General features: G+C 49.1%; 7 protein-coding genes across 7 annotated transcripts; 3 read left to right on the plus strand and 4 right to left on the minus strand.

Annotated features, from left to right (window-relative positions):
- Positions 1-476: 476 nt before the first annotated feature.
- Positions 477-1,452, plus strand: TRUGW13939_02892 (uncharacterized protein; the record flags this gene model as incomplete). The annotated part of the gene is made up of 3 exons (XM_035486079.1): positions 477-736; positions 805-1,071; positions 1,149-1,452. 3 exons carry the CDS (start codon positions 477-479, stop codon positions 1,450-1,452), a joined length of 831 nt encoding a protein of 276 aa, XP_035341972.1.
- A 476-nt stretch (positions 1,453-1,928) lies between these two features.
- On the plus strand, positions 1,929-2,588 carry TRUGW13939_02893 (uncharacterized protein; the record flags this gene model as incomplete). Its single annotated transcript, XM_035486080.1, has 2 exons — positions 1,929-2,121; positions 2,179-2,588. The coding sequence occupies 2 exons, from the start codon at positions 1,929-1,931 to the stop codon at positions 2,586-2,588; spliced, it is 603 nt and encodes a 200-aa protein (XP_035341973.1).
- Positions 2,589-4,652: 2,064 nt separating this feature from the next.
- TRUGW13939_02894 (uncharacterized protein) lies at positions 4,653-5,321 on the minus strand (the record flags this gene model as incomplete). Its single annotated transcript, XM_035486081.1, has 1 exon — positions 4,653-5,321. One exon carries the CDS (start codon positions 5,319-5,321, stop codon positions 4,653-4,655), a length of 669 nt encoding a protein of 222 aa, XP_035341974.1.
- Positions 5,322-5,543: 222 nt separating this feature from the next.
- TRUGW13939_02895 (uncharacterized protein) lies at positions 5,544-6,992 on the minus strand (the record flags this gene model as incomplete). Its single annotated transcript, XM_035486082.1, has 7 exons — positions 5,544-5,706; positions 5,759-6,104; positions 6,160-6,309; positions 6,355-6,456; positions 6,545-6,607; positions 6,657-6,801; positions 6,849-6,992. 7 exons carry the CDS (start codon positions 6,990-6,992, stop codon positions 5,544-5,546), a joined length of 1,113 nt encoding a protein of 370 aa, XP_035341975.1.
- Positions 6,993-7,831: 839 nt separating this feature from the next.
- Positions 7,832-9,098, minus strand: TRUGW13939_02896 (uncharacterized protein; the record flags this gene model as incomplete). The annotated part of the gene is made up of 3 exons (XM_035486083.1): positions 7,832-8,482; positions 8,552-8,864; positions 8,980-9,098. The coding sequence occupies 3 exons, from the start codon at positions 9,096-9,098 to the stop codon at positions 7,832-7,834; spliced, it is 1,083 nt and encodes a 360-aa protein (XP_035341976.1).
- Positions 9,099-9,684: 586 nt separating this feature from the next.
- On the minus strand, positions 9,685-14,498 carry TRUGW13939_02897 (uncharacterized protein; the record flags this gene model as incomplete). The annotated part of the gene is made up of 10 exons (XM_035486084.1): positions 9,685-10,359; positions 10,417-10,653; positions 10,711-11,199; positions 11,261-11,780; positions 11,842-12,115; positions 12,186-12,558; positions 12,773-12,899; positions 12,963-12,969; positions 13,244-13,319; positions 13,386-14,498. 10 exons carry the CDS (start codon positions 14,496-14,498, stop codon positions 9,685-9,687), a joined length of 3,891 nt encoding a protein of 1,296 aa, XP_035341977.1.
- A 1,506-nt stretch (positions 14,499-16,004) lies between these two features.
- Positions 16,005-17,504, plus strand: TRUGW13939_02898 (uncharacterized protein; the record flags this gene model as incomplete). The annotated part of the gene is made up of 1 exon (XM_035486085.1): positions 16,005-17,504. The coding sequence occupies one exon, from the start codon at positions 16,005-16,007 to the stop codon at positions 17,502-17,504; it is 1,500 nt and encodes a 499-aa protein (XP_035341978.1).
- Positions 17,505-17,562: the final 58 nt, after the last annotated feature.

Consider the following 17,562-nt stretch of genomic DNA (forward strand, 5'->3'; position numbering starts at 1 on the left):
GAGTAAAAGAGTAAAAATGATCGTCAGTGACTTTTTTGAGTCAAGGCTGATTTCGGAAATAACGTTGAGCCAGCAAGGCAAACTGTTATTACTCAGGGTAAGAGGGGCTGTTTCATTATGGCTCTTGCGCGAGGCAGGATGGGCTCCCTTACAGAATCGGAAAAGTGGCGTGCTTAAAGGGGGGGGGAAAGAGTAACAAAATTTAGGGGGTATTTTTTTTTTAAGAAAAAACAAGAAAAAGAAAAGAAAGAAAGACCCGATAACGGGTATTTCGGCTGTCATAAGCTTGTTCCCCGGTGTCAATCAATGATACTACTCATGCTTACCATTATTACTATGACCGATATTGATCGATGTCTTCAAGTTGCGCGGTGACTACCCCCCGGCTGGCGCAGTTGACACATCCCAGAAGTTGCTACACATATATAAAGCGTGTCCCTATGTGCACCAAAAGCATGAACCAGACACTACAAAAAATGGCCCTGTGGTTTCGTCGCCTTCTCCCTCGAAAGGGCCGGGGCTCTTCGCGACCAGTAAACGACCCCGACGCAGCTCCTCCAAAACAGACGTCACCAAATTCAAGCGTCACTGAATTGACTCACCATTCACAGCATGTACAGGACGGGCGCAAGTCGCGAAGAACCAGGGAGGAGATTGCCGACCTGAATGCGAAATACGCCTCGAGAATAGGTATGCCTAACAGCTCACAGTACCAACTGATGGTGGCTGGGGATCCGTAAGTCAACCTCAAATATACCTATACCGAACTTTCTAAAATGTTATAGCTGACATTTTGTGGAAAAGATACCGGGTTCTCAACTGCCCCCAGCTCATGGGGGGGAAGGTCGAGGCGCGCCGGTTTTGTGCCAAATACAACCTAGATGACCAAGTTTTGGAAGACCAAAGTGACATGCCCTTGGATGATGTATTCAAGGAACTGCGCAAGGCTCGTGAGGCGATGCTGCGCTCAATCATCGGTCGTGTTGGACAAGGGCCTGTCATTGAGCCACCATTCCACTTCAGCTACGGTTGCAATATTGTCCTCGGAGACAAGTTTTACGCCAACGTCAAGTCAGTCCCCCCATTTGTATTCTTGTTGTTGTTCCAATCCACTTCCACTTCTTGATTCTGATATGGAATTATTGTAGCCTTCGAATCATGGATAGTGCGCTGGTAGTAATTGGTAATAACGTGCTCATCGGGCCCAATGTCACTATTGTGACCGACCTCCATAACAAGGACCTCGAGACTCGCAGAAACGTTTACAGCAGCCCGGTGGTCATTGAAGACGACTGCTGGATCGCAGCCAACTCGGTTATTCTACCGGGCGTAACCATTGGAAAGGGCTCGGTGATTGGAGCTGGATCGGTCGTGGCCAGAGACATTTCTCCCGGGTCCGTCGCGATGGGCACTCCTGCCCGAGCGCAAGGGCATCGTCCCGGGCTATACTGAGAATTTCTGACACGGTGTGAGGGTATCGATCGGAGCTGGTCTCCGCAATGACCCGGGTCGATGTTTCTGATGAATTGCATGGGTTTGACAGGCGTTTTGGCGTTTGATTTTTAGACGGTGCTTGGTCGATACGGGAGCCTGCATGAGCGTCAATGGCACTCATCTCTGTCTGTCAATGAATGAATGAATGCATAAGGAGAAGCTGTAGATCTGTGAGCTTAGCAGTAATACAACCGTATTCCTCCACGTGTTTACAAGAAGTAATATTAAAATAATGAAGACACCGGTTGTCGCCAAGAGTTAAAATAAGCTAGTGTGGGCCAACTGACAAAACATGACATCATCCGCCTCGAAGCTCTTTTCACCACGACTTCAAGACTTACTTGACTCACTCTGTACAGTAACACTGCTTTGTTTATTTATTGTGTCATTTGATGCCACTAAAGAAATAATATCTGTCTGGACCTTGTCGCAACATGGATGTGAGTTTCTTCTTCTTCCTACCGCCACCTTGCTTGATCGCCGCGATTCTAATGGCTTCGCTCAAGGCGTTCTACGTTTACACATACGTAGCCAGCGCATGGCTCGCAGTCCAGGGGTTCTTTCTAGCTACGGCCCCTAAGTTTATCGTCACTTTGCTCTTGGATGACAGCCGTGTCCAGCCCACCGGTACGATATTATTGTGTAGCCTCTGTCCAAGACCATTTAACTGACCCGCGACAAAAGACATCGAAGCCTATCTATCCCGCTCTCTCGGCCTCACTCTACTTGCAATCGCAATGCTAATCATCTCGCTAAGCGGCTTGCTCCCCTTGACATCGCCGACCGATGCTATTTCCGTTGAAGAGACAGATGCCCGTGCCCCATACGCAGTCTCGGCGCTGCTGATCACTACTTTGCTCCACGGTGCTCTAGCATTCTACAACTATACGTGTTATGTTTCTACTAGCCAGACCGCAATGGCTCTGGGAATGGTTGGCTCCACGATCGTGGCGGCCACGGGCGTTTGGTGTTTGCTCTTCGCTACGGACAAAGGACGGATCAGTCGCAGAACAGGCGCTGACAAGAGGACATCCGGGTTTCCCTTTAAAAATACTGAGGCGGACAAACGACATCCGGAAAGAAAACAGCTGTAAAGTAGCTGTGGGATGAAGTTGAACCAGGCACGGATCTCATCCATGACCATCTTGAGAAACTATACAAATATATGCAATGAGTAACATGAAATCTCCAGCATCAGACTAAAATTTGAAATCAAATACAGAAATATCACTCAATCGTTCAAATGAAATCATTCAGTGGACACTGGATAGGCAAATAAAGAAGATCCTTACTTCATAGCGTTAGCGCAATACGTATATAGTTAGATACTACCTAACCTCATCTAGAAAAGTTTGTTTCCACCGCGAGAAACGTTCAACAAACGACGAGGGCTTGTATCGTTGATAATACCATATACCAGAAGATGTGACAAAATACATGTATTGGGTGATTATTCTAGCAGGGATTATGATGTCGTTTTTACAATACTAAGAAATTGAACTACCTACTGGTATGGGGATTTGTTTTTTTGGTGAATTCAAACGTATATGAAAATGTATTGTCCGAACTGAAGTTGACCAAAAATGGTACCGCCGGTGAAATGACATCAAGGAGTCCACCCGATGCTCTCACATGACCGCCGGATTGATATAACCCCTGGAATTTTTCCACGGCTCCAATGTCCATCTGAGCTCTTCTTTTTCTCTTTCGACGATCTTTTTTACAGTCTTCATTTTCCCAGCTTTTAAAGCCTTTTCTTACTTGTCTCACAGCCTCCATCTTTTAGTTGTCTCGGTAGCCCTACAGCTACTCTACTTTCTCTCCCTGGCCCAAGTACTGAGAATCTTCGCGTGGATGGTTGCTTCTCTCAGGGCTTGATCGAGTGGGCCACTCAGTACCTCCCGAAAAATTACACTCCTAACGCCAATTTCTCGCAGTTATTAAGGGTCAACGTTGTGAACGGGACGGTCGAGACCAGCTTTGTGACATCTTCTAGGTCAAATCCCAAGGTCGCAAAGACGGTTTCTGCGATGCTTGGTACAGTTTACAAGCCACCCCCATACCCGACCAGGTCTTCGATACCATTAAATATGACCTCGCGAGGAAGAGAAAAGCCTCTACCAAAGGAGGAAACCAGGATCAACAACTTTCAAACTCCAAAGGATATTCCCGCTCTCAACAGTCTGTTCAATGACTCAACCAATATCCACAAACTCGAAAACGAGTACCTTGCTTCTGGTAGTCAGGTCATTGGCCTGCGGATCATACACCCGGATAGAATTATCCGCAAAGGTTCAAAGATTACTTGGTCACATTTAGCCTAGCAGTGTTTGGGGGAATGCTGAACAGCTTGTGAATGGGTCTCAGGGATTCGGTCTGGATAGACAAGCTTTGCGGCAAGTCTCACGCCTCAACATACTGGCCATCGTCGAGGCCAAAAAGTACCACCGTAGGACAAAAAAAAATGAAACTACTATGTAGGATGTTTGAGAGTCGGCTTGCTGGGCGCTCGGACATGATGATGAGCCACCACGGCTCAATGGACAGTAAGTGTATCCTGCTCGCAAATGAGAAGTCCTAACTAACACCTGTCCTAGTCAAGTCTTCCGAAAGGTATTGCTGCTGTGGATGATAGCATTTGAAGATATGCGATGTGGAGGAAGCTTAAAATGGGTTGATTGTTTATCAGTTGATACATTACATACATAGTTATTATAGTCAATAGTAGGCTCCTGTGTTATATCATAGATTGACTGTCCAATGCACCCCTTAATTAGTACTTATTTAGCTACATGAACTACGGTTGTCACCTGATCGTGCATCAAGTCTTTTGATTGAAGACTGGGATAATAATAATACATTGACGTCATCTATACGCCGAGATTATTGACGCTTCCAAGTACAAAAACGCTGAACACATGCAAATTTGTAACCCATACATGAAATAAAGTAAGAATGCTTGCCGGTGGAAACCTGCCATTCGGCTTGTTGGAAAAACAAAGTGCAAGGAAAAACCGTAAGTATGGCCAAAAAACCCGACACCAGGTCACCACCAGATGCGTCTATCTAAGAATACATGAATATAATAATTTTTCTTTCGTTATCCAATTTCACATCTCCAGACTCTCCATCGGGAGCGGTACATAATATACTCCGTCTCATATCGATGAGACCTTTTGTCGTTTCCGTGGTGAGTTGAGGTACTCGCGAGTGCCGTCATCGTGATATTTAAAGCGAGCGTGGGCGTTTGGATTTGCCTGGAAGTTGGCAGGCATGGATAATTCATCGTGAACAAATTTTATAGGCGGCGAAGGGGCCTTGTGGGAAGACAAGCGCCGTTTGCTTTTTTGGCGAGAACGTGGTGATGAAGTTGTTGAGGTGGTTGGAGTTGTTGGAGGTGTCAGCATTGTTCGAGCCGATGAAGCAGGAGACCTCGTTAACCCGGGTACTGGTGCAGATTCGATGTCGTCGTCTGAAGTATTGTAGAACGATTGGCTAACATGAAGCTCTTCGAGAAATTGGCTGGTGCCCTTTCCCTCCCAAGGTGTGGCCCAAGGTGTCAGGCCGAGCGGCTGGTTTCTGCCTGGTAGTTTGTCGAGTATATTGGGCGTATAGGTAGAGAGGGAAACATGCAAATATGAGGGATGTAGTTCGTCTGCTGTATATACCCCGGCGATGTTGCCTGTAGGGCGTGGGAGTGCAGAATAGTCGTTACGTGATGGGATATTTGCAGTGCTGAGAAACGGGTCTTCCCAGATGTCGTTCATCTCAGCAGACGCGAGAGTTGGGTCATCGCCTATGAGATAAGAATGCGGATTATGGCCCATGATCACTTTGAAAGGCTCCGGGACAGCGTATGTTGTTGAGATGCGATGAAAAAGCGAGAGCGAGAGCGAAAGGCTGGGATGAACCCTCGTATTTGCCGGGCTGGGAGGTGATGCTAAGGGTAGAAGGAAAGAGCGGGAGAGGAACCGGCAGCGGACACCTTAAATCTCACAGCCACTCGAAACATCATCATCATCATCATCATCATACATACACAGGCATCGCTACGCCCGCTGTGACGCGCCGACGAATTCCCAGGAAATGTGATTGCTGTGCCAGGCCATTATATTGTACCCATCAGCATTCTCGACAGCGTGTCTGTTGAATGCCGTGGCCGATAGGGAAGCCCAGTCGTTCACCTCGTCAGTGCGGTTCCGGTATTCATGGCTGCCACGGTTAGCATCGCCATCCATCTACTTGGCAAACATCCTATACTCACAGCAGAGAAAGGAAGAGCTGGGTGATCCAGTTCGCAGTCATGGCGCCGTGCCATCGCAGCGTCACGAGAGTCGATGATGGCTGTGGACGCTCCGGGTCTGACTGAGGCAGCGAATACCGGCTGAGATAGGGGTCGATGTCGTCGCCTACTAATATTCTCGGGGACTCAAGCGACACCAGGGCGAGCCATTCCGACAGGTCGTTGCAGTAGTCCTCGATGTCGGTTTCTGAAGCCAAAGAGGCAACCTCGTCCGTAGACAGCGGCGGCGTGTACATGTGAGGGTGGACGGTTTCTGTGAAACGGCAAGTTGCTATCCTCGGCTGGTGTTTTGCGAGGAGGCTCATAGCTGGATGTTTCCAGGGTCAGACAACAGCTCTCACAAGAACTTGCAGCAAGCTTACCTTGATCCAGCGAGCCTACAGAGACAGACGAGTCGACGAGCAGCAGCCAGGTCAGCGAGGCGTTAAGCACATTGCGAAAGGCCCAGGCAACGCGCTCGAAGCCTTTCTTGCCGTGCAGCATCGACGGCTGGCGGAGATCGAGATCGACCGCTGCAGCAGATTAGACGAGTTTCTATCATAGTGGAGGAGACCAACTGAATCGTTCTTTGGCATGTTTCCTCGCGCCGCTGCGAATTGGCTTGCCCGTGAGGCCGGAGCGCTCGTACTTTTCTTTGCCCAGCTCGAGTGTCACGACTCCTGCCAGTTAGGAAGAAGCGTCAGTCGGTACTCAATTCACTTATTTCTCTTCTGCGCTTTCTCCATGTTCCATAGGCAGCTGACTTACCATCGCGCACAGAGTAAACATCGTCTACGCCTGGTCGGCCCTCGGAGAGCATAAGAGCAGACCCTAAGTACATCAGTACTACTCCCTTCTTTGCAGTCCAGAAGATGAGTACCTGTCTTGATAAACGCGTTGAAAAAGTCACCTTCTAACAACGACGACAGAGGCATAATGACTTGGATATACTGCGGCTGCTCTAGCCTCGAACGCATCGAGCTCCATACTGCGTTATACACATCTTTAGGCAGAATCAACTCGGTCTAAAGCAAGATTAGACCACATTATGGAACAAAAAAAGGCGTCTTACTGTGTGCACAAACGCGTGGTTTGAAATTGTCGAAAATGGCGCCTTTCGAGGCGGCGGCTTTTCACGATCTACATGGGCCGGCAGCTGGCCAAAAGAAGTATAGGTTTTTTCATGGCCGGACGCCTCGTCGTTAAAGTCCAGCATCTTTGCGATTTGTTTTTCTGTTGGAAAAAAAATCTCACATTTGCCTAGGTGACCGCGTCGCCAAACGTGACACGTCCTTGGGGCTGCTAAAAGCTCGGCACGCGGTTCTCAAAGTCTTCAAAAAAATGATCTCCAGGAAAATCTCAATTAGTCGACTGAAGTGAAGATAAGCTCGAAAGCTAGAAGATTGTGGGGAAGCTCCCAGTGACGGATTCACCATTCCGGTCCCGTTTAGCGCCTCTCGCCGCCCAGGGGATTGCCCGGCCAAATCATCGTGAAGTCGGTGTGGGGTCAGACTACATATTCGATGTCGGTCACTATTATTGGCAACGATCTCGTCGCTCTTAGAGCTATTTGAAGTACGAGAACACGAGACTTGGTTTTTAATTAAGTTTACTTGCATATAATAGGTGGGAAATGAATACAGACTCAGATTATCTGCCTTTTCCAAATGTCAACTTGGTTCAATGTTGTTACAGTTTAGCATGAACTGGATGAAAATTTTTTTACAAGGCTTCTATTGCTAGTTTGCTACGCGTGACTAAATTTAAAGACGCGTCAAAAAAATTGATTTTTTTTCCTTCCGGAAAAGGAAAACTTCAGAATACATGATCCGTGGTTCCTCGTAGGCAACCATACATAAGTAGTCTTTGAGAACATTCCATGGACATTCTCACATTTGAAGCTGTCGTGTCGAAATCAGTTGATCTAGACAGTAGTTCGAATACTGACATCATTCAGCAGCAGACATCAATTGATATATAACTAGACATCAGGCATGACGCAGCATCAACATATATAACCATTAAATTAATAATCTTACATCTTCAAAGCCCAAGCTAAAGACCTCCCCCAGCAGCCCCAACAATCCTCAAGCCGCCAGCATTCCCACTATCAGCCATGGACGAATACGCAAGCCAATACCGTGTGGGATGCCACGCAACCGCCGGAATCCCCGAAGTAGTCACAGGGATCGAATGCACACTGTCGCCTGTCTCGGCGTGGAAGATCTCAAGCCCACTAGCGCCCACTTCCTCGCTGGCGCCGCACAGGAACCGGCCATCAAAACTCCAGCTCACATCGCGGATCGTGCCGCTGCCTTCGCTGGAGACTGTGCGCCGGCAGACCCAGTCTGTGGTATCCCAGAGGGAGATGAGTGCGTCGCTGCCGCCGACGGCCAAATACCGTGCGGTGGGCGCGAGAGATAAGGCGAGACAGGCAGAGCTGTGCGCGTTGAGGGTGTGGCGTAGTGTGAAGGATGGGTATGAGAATATCTTGACGGTGCCGTCGCCTGTTGTGGCTAGGAAATCGAGATCTGGGGCGGACTCGGTTGGGACGTGATGTGAAAATGTCGTCGCGTTCGTCTGGGTGTTTTGTGGCTGTGAGGGCAGTGTTGTATACGTCGACGTAGCTTTTTCAGTCGTAGCTCCATTCGTCATGATCGTAGGCGTCGACAGGCTTTCAATCGATACAGGCACCAGTGTGTCGTCCTAGAGCAACCATATTAAAACCCAAAAAAAAAAGAAAACCAAATACATCACTCGACTCTGATATCTTACCTTCCTCCCAACAATAACAACCTTCCCATCCGCCGACCACGACAGCGTAAATGCCTCTCCACCTACATCCAACCGACTCACACAAGTCTTGGATCGCACATCCCAAAAGCGCACTGTGCCATCACTCGAGCAGCTCGCCAGCTCGGCATCCCGGACTGGATTAAACAGAACCTTTTCAATCCCTGCAGAATGCCCGCGCAGCTCCGTCGAGTATCTCGCATTCGCGCGCTCGGGGTTCCATATGCGAAGCGTGCGGTTCGCGGAGCCCGTGGCGATGAGTTGGCCGGTTGGGTTCCAGGCAAGTGTCCGGATTCTATAATATCACCAGAAATGAGCTTCTCTTATTTGACCTTTGTTTTCTCTCATCTCCCCTTTTTCGCAATGCGAGAAATGGTTTTTGAGTTGGGTCTTTTCGGGAAAGAACGAACATGTGCGATCCAGGTCCCCGCGCGGCGGGATCCTGGTAATTTTGGGTTTTTAACGAGCCAAAGAGGTACCCAAACCGATCTTTGTGGATGAATCGCCGGTCTGGTTGTCTGGAGGCCATTGTAGAGGGAATTTCGCCGTGGAAACGTGAGACTCGAGAGACTCGGGGAACTTCGAGAAACGATGTTGAACGCCGCGCCTATTCCGGGATGGCTGTAGCTGTGCGTTGAAGGCCCGCCTTCATGTGCATCGTCTTTTGGGCAGCGTGAAGATAGGGATAAAAGTGTCCGCGCTAATTGAAGGCCATGTAATTGGCGATGCGACGGCCTGGAGTTCAAAGGTTGAAGGTGAAGACAAAGCGGGAGCAGCTCAATTGAAGCTTCGGAGATGATGATGCGGGCCATTGGTGCCTCAGGCAGCCAACGCGTCTGAATACTAGGAAGTTTCAACTAGTACATAAAAAAATTAAAATTCTAATCATGGTAAGTAATATTGAATATTATGATAATATCTGAGATTTGGCTTGTCAAAAAAAGAAGAAAAAACATCAATATCAAACGAATGGTGGATATCCAAATTCCCTCACGATACTCCACTAGCACCAAAAGCACAAAAAAAAAAAAAAAAAAACCCTGGACGCTATCTATGTATATACCAAAATATTGGTAGTGAATAAAGACTCCATTTACAACGGCTATATTAACTCATCATTGAGGCCAGCCATTCCAACCCATTCCCTCCAACATCTGCTCAAACTGGCGGTTCGAAAATGGATCCATATCATCAGTCATTTCAAGAGAAGGATCCTCAAGCCCCGTCGGTTGCTCTATCGGATGGGACCAGCCTGCATTCAAAGCAAACGGGTTCTCCATTCCTGTCGGGTCCAATTCGCTGTTCAACGTTGTCGCGTCGAAGAGTACTGATTTTGAAAAGTCCATGTTATTGTACATATTGTTGAAATCATGATTCAAAGGGTCCGGAGTGGCCATATCTTTGGTGTTGTTTGATCCATTTGGTGGCTGTGTGTTTGACAACGGTCTATCCACGCTAGGAGGGGTGATGGCGGTGTTGGACGAAGAGTTCATTGTGGCTGGCGAGGCCTTTTCAGAGCTAGAATTTGTGTTGTCATTTGCGAGAGAAATGTTCATTTCGCTAGTTGGCCACGCGTGGAGGTCGTCAAACCCAGGACTTGGGTTTGCATTCACAGAATTATTAGTAGACCCCTGGTGGCTTGGATTTGGCCCTCGTTGTCGATTCGGAAGGGAGCCAAAATTATTGGATACTCGGCTGTCCGGGGAGTTTGTATTGCTGGTTTCCCTGGCATTCTCTGGCGACGAATTTAGACGTGCAATGTGTACACAGTCGCTGATGTCATTCTGTTCCTACTATACGTTAGCCCAAATTCATGTACTTATATACTAGATAATAGCATCACTTACGGTTGGTTTCCGGCCCATCTTACTAGTAGTCATAGACGCAAACTCAGTCCCAGCCAAGTCAACGTCTAGCTGAATCAAAAAGGATTCGGTAAGAGAGCTGAACTGCTTCAGTGCATTCAAAGCCGTGAGCAGGAAATGCAACGAAGATTTGACAGCCTGGTCGTCTGGTCGTGACTTCAAGTATTGCACAAAGACTCGAGCAGCAACGTAGAGGCAGAAAGCACAGAAAGGATTCATCTATAAAAGCTGTTAGTTGACCAAGAAACCAATCAACGTATCGAGTCTACTACTCACTGTAGATAAATCCGTGTGACTGATCATCCTCATTATGCTGGCAACCTGGTCCGCCGCAATGATACACCTCCGTTTGCTTTCTGCCGCAATTTGATTTTGCAGCTTGTTCTTCTCGGCCTTGAAAATGGCCGCCTGGTGCAAACAAATCGTGGATGTGTGGATACTCATGTTGGCGAAGATAATGTTTGGGTTCTTGATACCTCGCGGCAAACGAAGAGAATTGGGAAGCGAGAGTGAGATGTTCAGGAGTATGTTGTCATAAGCTCGATGGCGCTTCCAAAACTCCCCATTAACATCATTTTCTCTATCTTGGGAGTCGGGTCGATGCAGATGTGTGAGATTCAGTCCAAAAATACAGGACATCAACGCCACGCTTCCCAGAGGGGATAGATTCGCAATATCACCGGCTAAAACATCTTTCATTGTCGGTGCCACTTCAGCCTTTCCAGTCAAAAAAGCGTCATCACTGGCAGGAAGATTTGTCAAAATCTGTGAGCAATGTGTCAGTATTCTCTCCTAGTAGTCTCGTGAAAAATGTCTCGTGACATACATCTCTCTCGTCAAACATCATCGGCCATCCAGTACCAATACTAGCATAACGGTCATGGCAAAACGCTATCCAGAACGTTCGCCTTCTTTCCTCTCTCTCTATCCAGTCGCGGGGTGGCGGAATGCAGTGTTTTACATCCAGTCCAACTCCATCTAATCGGTTCAGGCACATCATGGATGCCAATCTTGCCCCCCTTCCTACACTGACCCAAGCTCGGGGAAACAGCATTTGCTTAAATTCATATAGTGAAATCAAGAGCCATGCCTGGCAGTGAGCAATGGTGACCATGTGCTCTCCGTGGCCTTTCATCTCGTCCAATTGAATGTACTTTCGAGCGCGAGCATACAAATGTTCCTCCAGAAAAGAGTATTTTGGTGTAATCGAAGCAGCTAATGCCCACATGCTATAGCGTAAGCAAACTGGAGGGCGCATATTAGGGGCTAGATCCATAGCGGCATAGTATCGAGGTCGGTGCATCATCGGACTAGCCGGATAGACTCTATCAAAGTATATCGAGGTTCTGCACTTGTGTAAGTAATGCTGATGGAAAACATTTATATCAAAATCGTGTAAGAACTTACAGATCGTCTACGACCTCCTTGGTCGGCAACGGTTCCTCGAGTCCCAAGCTTATGATCTCCCATGAGGAATCGGTGCTTAAATTCGGGTCGTTGGATAAAAAATTACCCGAAAACGATTGCGAGCCCAAGCCGTCTGGGAGTTGCTGAAAAGGCGAAGTATTCGAAATAGATGAGAAATCCGAGATTCCCGGATTTGCGATTGTTGGAGGTTGTGAATGGCGACTTGTCGGCTGACTGTCCGATTCTTGACTCTTTATCAAAGTTTCAACCTGGGCTGCAGCAAATCAATCAGCAAGGGCCCTCCTTAAAACCTCTCAAATGGAGTACCTGTGATGGGAACATACCGAGTCTTGCCTCCAGTTGCTTCACATATCCTCGCTTCGGGCCACTCTTCTTGCGCACCTCGTCGTAGGCGCAATTATGGCCCACGCGAGCGCAGGTTCCGCAGCTGGGTTTCTTTCCATCGCATTTCAGTTTTCTCTTCCTACAGACGACGCATGCCATTCGTTTTGGGCGAGGGACGTAGTTGTTATCGTCATCGTTTGTAGACGCCGCGTGCGGCTCAGAGATGTCCAGAGACATAGGTTGTCCGGAGAAGTCATTGAATGATTCCTGTTCCTGAGAAGACATGATGGGCCATAGAGTGTTGAGAAGTCGGTCTTCAGAATGAAGCGGCGGAGAATGGTAGACTGGAGTGGCGAGCTGAACACCGGAATACTGCAATCGCGTATTGGATTTATCTCAAAACAGTGCGCCCCCCTCAGCTCGGCTTAACCAATGTTGAAAGCAAAACGAAACGGTATCGTTGGAGTTGTGGTGGATGTGAGGGATAGGATAGAGTTGGTAGAAGGTTCTAAGGTGTGGTGCGCGGGCAAAGAAGGTATTAATCTGACATTACTGCATCTAGCAATTAGTAGGGACGGTAAAGCACCATACACGATGTCTCCAACTCACAGTATAAACTCATTTGCGAATGTCCAAAGTCCCGCTCAGTCATTTGCAGGTCGAAGTCCGTCTGGGGTTGGCGGCGGATTTCCGGACTGACGACAGGCGACTGCCTACAGCCCCACGACGTCCAACACCCGAAACAAGTTAGAGCCTCGATTATAAATACTACGCACGACTTATCTACCAAGTACGATTGCAACAACAATAAGAATAATAGTTAAACAAATGCAAAAGTGATGGATTCGGTGTATTATACAGCAGGCCAAGAATGCCAGACCATCAACCATGGATGCAGAATATGCGTTAAGCAACAAGAGTTCTTTCCGTGGCCTCAGAATATTGTACATGCAAATCGCAACGCCCCAAAGCAATATATTGTATCTCAAACAAAAATGGAAAATGTGGGTTCACAGTCATTATCGTGTCGACTAGTTGTAGCCTCTGCGACGCTTACCCTGGTTACGCACACGAGGCACAACAACGTTTTTGTTAACCTTGCGTTTGGGGCGGGTTTTGTATCCGGATTTGGTCTGTATCGTAGAGATTAGTATAGAGCAGGGCAAGGAGAAAAAAAAGAACAAAAAGGTGCTACATACCGGAATACCCCAAGGACTCTTCGGGTCGACATTTCCCTTGGATTTACCACGTCCACCACCGTGGGGATGGTCCATGGCATTCATAGCAACACCACGCACCGTCGGACGGATACCGAGCCAGCGAGCACGACCAGCTTTTCCGATCTGGGTGTACTGATAGTTGGGATTACTGGCGACGCCTACGGTAGCACAGCAGTCTTTGTGAATCAAACGGACTTCGCCGCTCTGGAGTCGGATAGTGACATGTTCGGCATTACGCTCCGCTTTTTGTTTCTCGCGCTGGGTGAGTCTCTTTTGCTCGACCTTCTCGATCCCGGCCTCGGCTTCGAGCTGCTGCTTGCGCTCCTCGTTCTTCTGCTGCTCGGTACCCTTGGCGATAATAGTTGCAAAAGTCCCTGCACTTCGGCACAACTGGCCGCCTTTTCCAGGTCGCATACCGACGTTAAAGACCAGCGTACCAACAGGGATCATGTGTAAAGGTAGACAGTTGCCTCTCCATGCAGTTCGTGCAGCCAGGACACCGGGATCAATGACTCCACCCATACTGTCCCAGAGATCTTGAGGAATGCCGGCCATATAACTTTGGATGACATCGCCAGCTCTCAAGCCGTCGGCGGCGAGGACATAGCTCAATTTGCGTGTCTCTTTCGATCGAAGCAGAGCGATATGGGCGGTACGGCCGGGATCATGCTCAATCCTTTCTACGGCGTGCGGTCCAGGGTCGGCTCTGGCAAAGTCGATCATGCGAATTCGTCGCTTGTGACCACCGCCGCGATGCCGAACGGTGATACGGCCGGTATGATTACGACCACCCTTGGCTTGACCACGCTTAGGGAATGTCAGTTTGTGTACGGGGCGGCCCTTCCACAGATGGTCGTTGATAGGTCTCCGCAAATGTCTGACACCGGGCGTTCGAGGCTTGTACCTGCGGACATGGACACCGACTTCACCTCGGGGTGGTGGAGGCGCAAAGGCGTCCGGGTCGTAGGACGATGATTCGGGGGCCTTCTCGGTCTCTTGGACGGCGGTTGCGTAAAACCGGACTGCCAGCGGCGATGCACATCGGTATGGCAGCTGCTGCAGGGTCCGAGACAGCAGACGGGTTTGCAGCATGGCTGCCAATTCGGAGCTGGCCTATCCCAGGCCGCACGGGAGATGTGTTGCTTGATAAAACGCTGGAGAAAAGCGAATTGGGGCGTGACTGGGGTGGGCAACCGAGTAGTCGCAGTGGTGCAGGGCCAGCAAGCTCGTTGCACTGGCAGCAGATGGCGGGCGGAGAGGGCAATTGCCGTGGATGGACCTGCGGACGTTCCTGCCTCGAGCCGAGAAAAGTTGACGATCCATCACCAGCCCCGGCGAAGTCACGTGGAAGGAGCAGCACCGCCACAGACACCCCAAGTGTGGCGCAGCGGCGCGCAGTCACGTGACGCGGGCGGACGACGGCACAAACACGCCTGTTGCCCCGGCGACGCGGGCGTTGTTGCTCCCCACTGGCGCGCTCCTCGCATGCACCACGACCCGCCCGTTGTTACGCATAACTAGCACCTGCAAACTCTTCTCTTATTACGCCGTACTATTAGCAGTATTTACTGCTGTGTATTATTGTTGTTGTCGTGCCGAATCGCTGCCGTAAATTTGGCCCTCCGGTATTGTCTCTTAAATAGCCCCAGGCGCGTCATCCGTCCTGCTTCGCTTTCTCTCCAACCTCGCTCCCGTATACACACGTATCCTCGACCCTACAGCCTGTATTATTGCAGCTTTTGACGCGTTCCATATTATACAACCTGCCCAGGTGAGCATTCCTGTCCTCGTTACGCATTTTTCACCCGTGTCCACTCGTCGTACGGGCAAAAAAACGCGAGAGAGAGAGAGAGAGAGACGCTGGGCGGCCAGTGGGGCATTATTACCGTTTCCACGCTAGGCCAAACATCAACCTCTCTTTCTCTCTCGGTCTCTCTCTGCTCCCTTCAATTTCGCCTTGCCCCATTGCCCACTCCCACCACCGCCCTCCCCCAATACTTACAAGCTTTGTACATTCCTCAAGCATCTTGTACCTACTCATTCTCACTACCACTATCGAGCACTGCTACACCTGCACGTTTCCAACACGCTTATACCTTACCGTGTCGCGCGCGCCTCTAATCTCGTGCAGAAGCTGCCAACACCTATCGACGTGACACGCCAGCCTCAGCCGTCAAGTATATTCATCTTGCACTGCATCTTGCTCCTCTAGTATCTCATACCCTCTGAGATTCTCACCCATCGAACCTATATTTCCACGTGAGGTATGTCCCAGGGATACGCACTCAGATTCCTCACCCACTCCACTCCAACAGATCAAGGCTAATCCATGGAATGCAGCTAGATAACTGTGACAACGGTCTGACGATCGTTCATATTGGTCAATTGTACTTCACCTCGACCTCAGCCCGCCTTGATTTTCTTTGAACGCGTCTCTTCTACCATCGACGGTAGAACACCATGCCCCCGGTAAGCTCTTGATATTACTAGTCATTTTCAAGCGTTTCTCTTTGTTTTCTTTTTCTTTTTTCTTTCTTTGATTACACTTGCAAATTCCTCTATTGGTTTTGTTATTACTTCTACTCTTAATATCAAATCATGTCCTCATTTGATGTGCTTCAGACGCGGAGTCTCCGTCAAAGGACGATCACCAACGAAAACGATGAAAATGGCACATCAACGCGTGTGACGCGAGCAAAGGCAGCGGCTCTCACCACTTCTGATATCACCACCGCAGCCAAGAAGCCACTGCAAAGCAAAAAGGCCAACACATCGGTTCCCACCGCCAATGGAGCCCAAAGACGACGCCCTGCTCTGGGTGATGTGAGCAATGTCACCAAGACAGACCTCGTTGACGCCAAGGATGGCAAGAAAGCAGCAGTCAAAGGTGGCCTGACTTCCAAAGCCACTTCCCAGGCCGGTGGTGTGCAGAAGCTTAGCCGGACCAACACGACACGCGCCGCTCTCGGTGTAAAGGATAATAACACCAAGAAGGCCACGGTTGAGGTCAAGCGTCCCGGAAGTGGCTCCGGAATTGGCGGCAGCTCGATGAAGCGATCCTCAAGCCAGAAGTCTGTCAAGGAACAAACTGTTCACAATGAAGAACCGCCTCGCAAGAAGGTTGATGTCGAGAAGAAGAAGTCGGAGATCACAAAGCCCCAAGCCGTCGTCGAGAATGTTGTTGAAGTGAAGGCCACCGAAATCCCACTAGCCGATGAGCCTTTAGATCTTGATACCGAAGATCTCGACGACCCTCTAATGGCCGCAGAATACGTGGTGGAAATCTTTGACTACCTCAAAGACCTCGAGCTCGAAACGCTCCCCAACCCAGATTACATTGACCACCAACCCGATCTCGAATGGAAGATGCGTGGCATTCTCGTCGACTGGCTGATTGAAGTCCACACGCGCTTCAGGTTGCTGCCCGAGACCCTCTTCTTGGCCGTCAATATCATCGATCGTTTCCTCTCTGCCGAAGTTGTTGCTCTAGACCGCTTACAATTGGTTGGTGTCACCGCCATGTTCATTGCTTCCAAGTATGAGGAGGTTTTGTCGCCTCATGTTGTCAACTTTAGCCACGTTGCCGATGAGGCTTTCTCGGACAAGGAAATCTTGGATGCCGAGAGACACGTCTTGGCCACACTTGACTACAACATGAGCTATCCCAACCCGATGAACTTCCTTCGTCGCATCTCGAAAGCTGACAACTACGACATTCAAACTCGCACTTTGGGCAAATATTTGATGGAGCTCAGCTTGCTGGACCACAGGTTCATGGCTTACAAGCAAAGCCATATTGGCGCCGCAGCAATGTACCTTGCCCGCGTAATTTTGGATCGATCAGAGTGGGATGCCACCCTTGCACACTACTCGGGCTATACGGAAGAGGAGATTCAACCAGTGCTCCAATTGATGATCGACTACCTTCACCGTCCTGTGGCTCACGAGGCTTTCTTCAAAAAGTATGCCAGCAAAAAGTTCCTCAAGGCTTCTATCGTTACTCGCCAATGGGCAAAGAAGTATCATTCTCTGTATATTGAGAGCTCAATCAAGGTCAACGAAAGCTACGAGGCCCATAATAAATGTAATGCAGAATGATCCACGACTTCTTGATCCTTATTCGGACCACAGCTGGGCGGCGCTATAATGGGAATGA

This window comes from Talaromyces rugulosus, chromosome II (assembly GCF_013368755.1).
Source record: "Talaromyces rugulosus chromosome II, complete sequence".
Taxonomy (NCBI): Eukaryota; Fungi; Ascomycota; class Eurotiomycetes; order Eurotiales; family Trichocomaceae; genus Talaromyces; species Talaromyces rugulosus.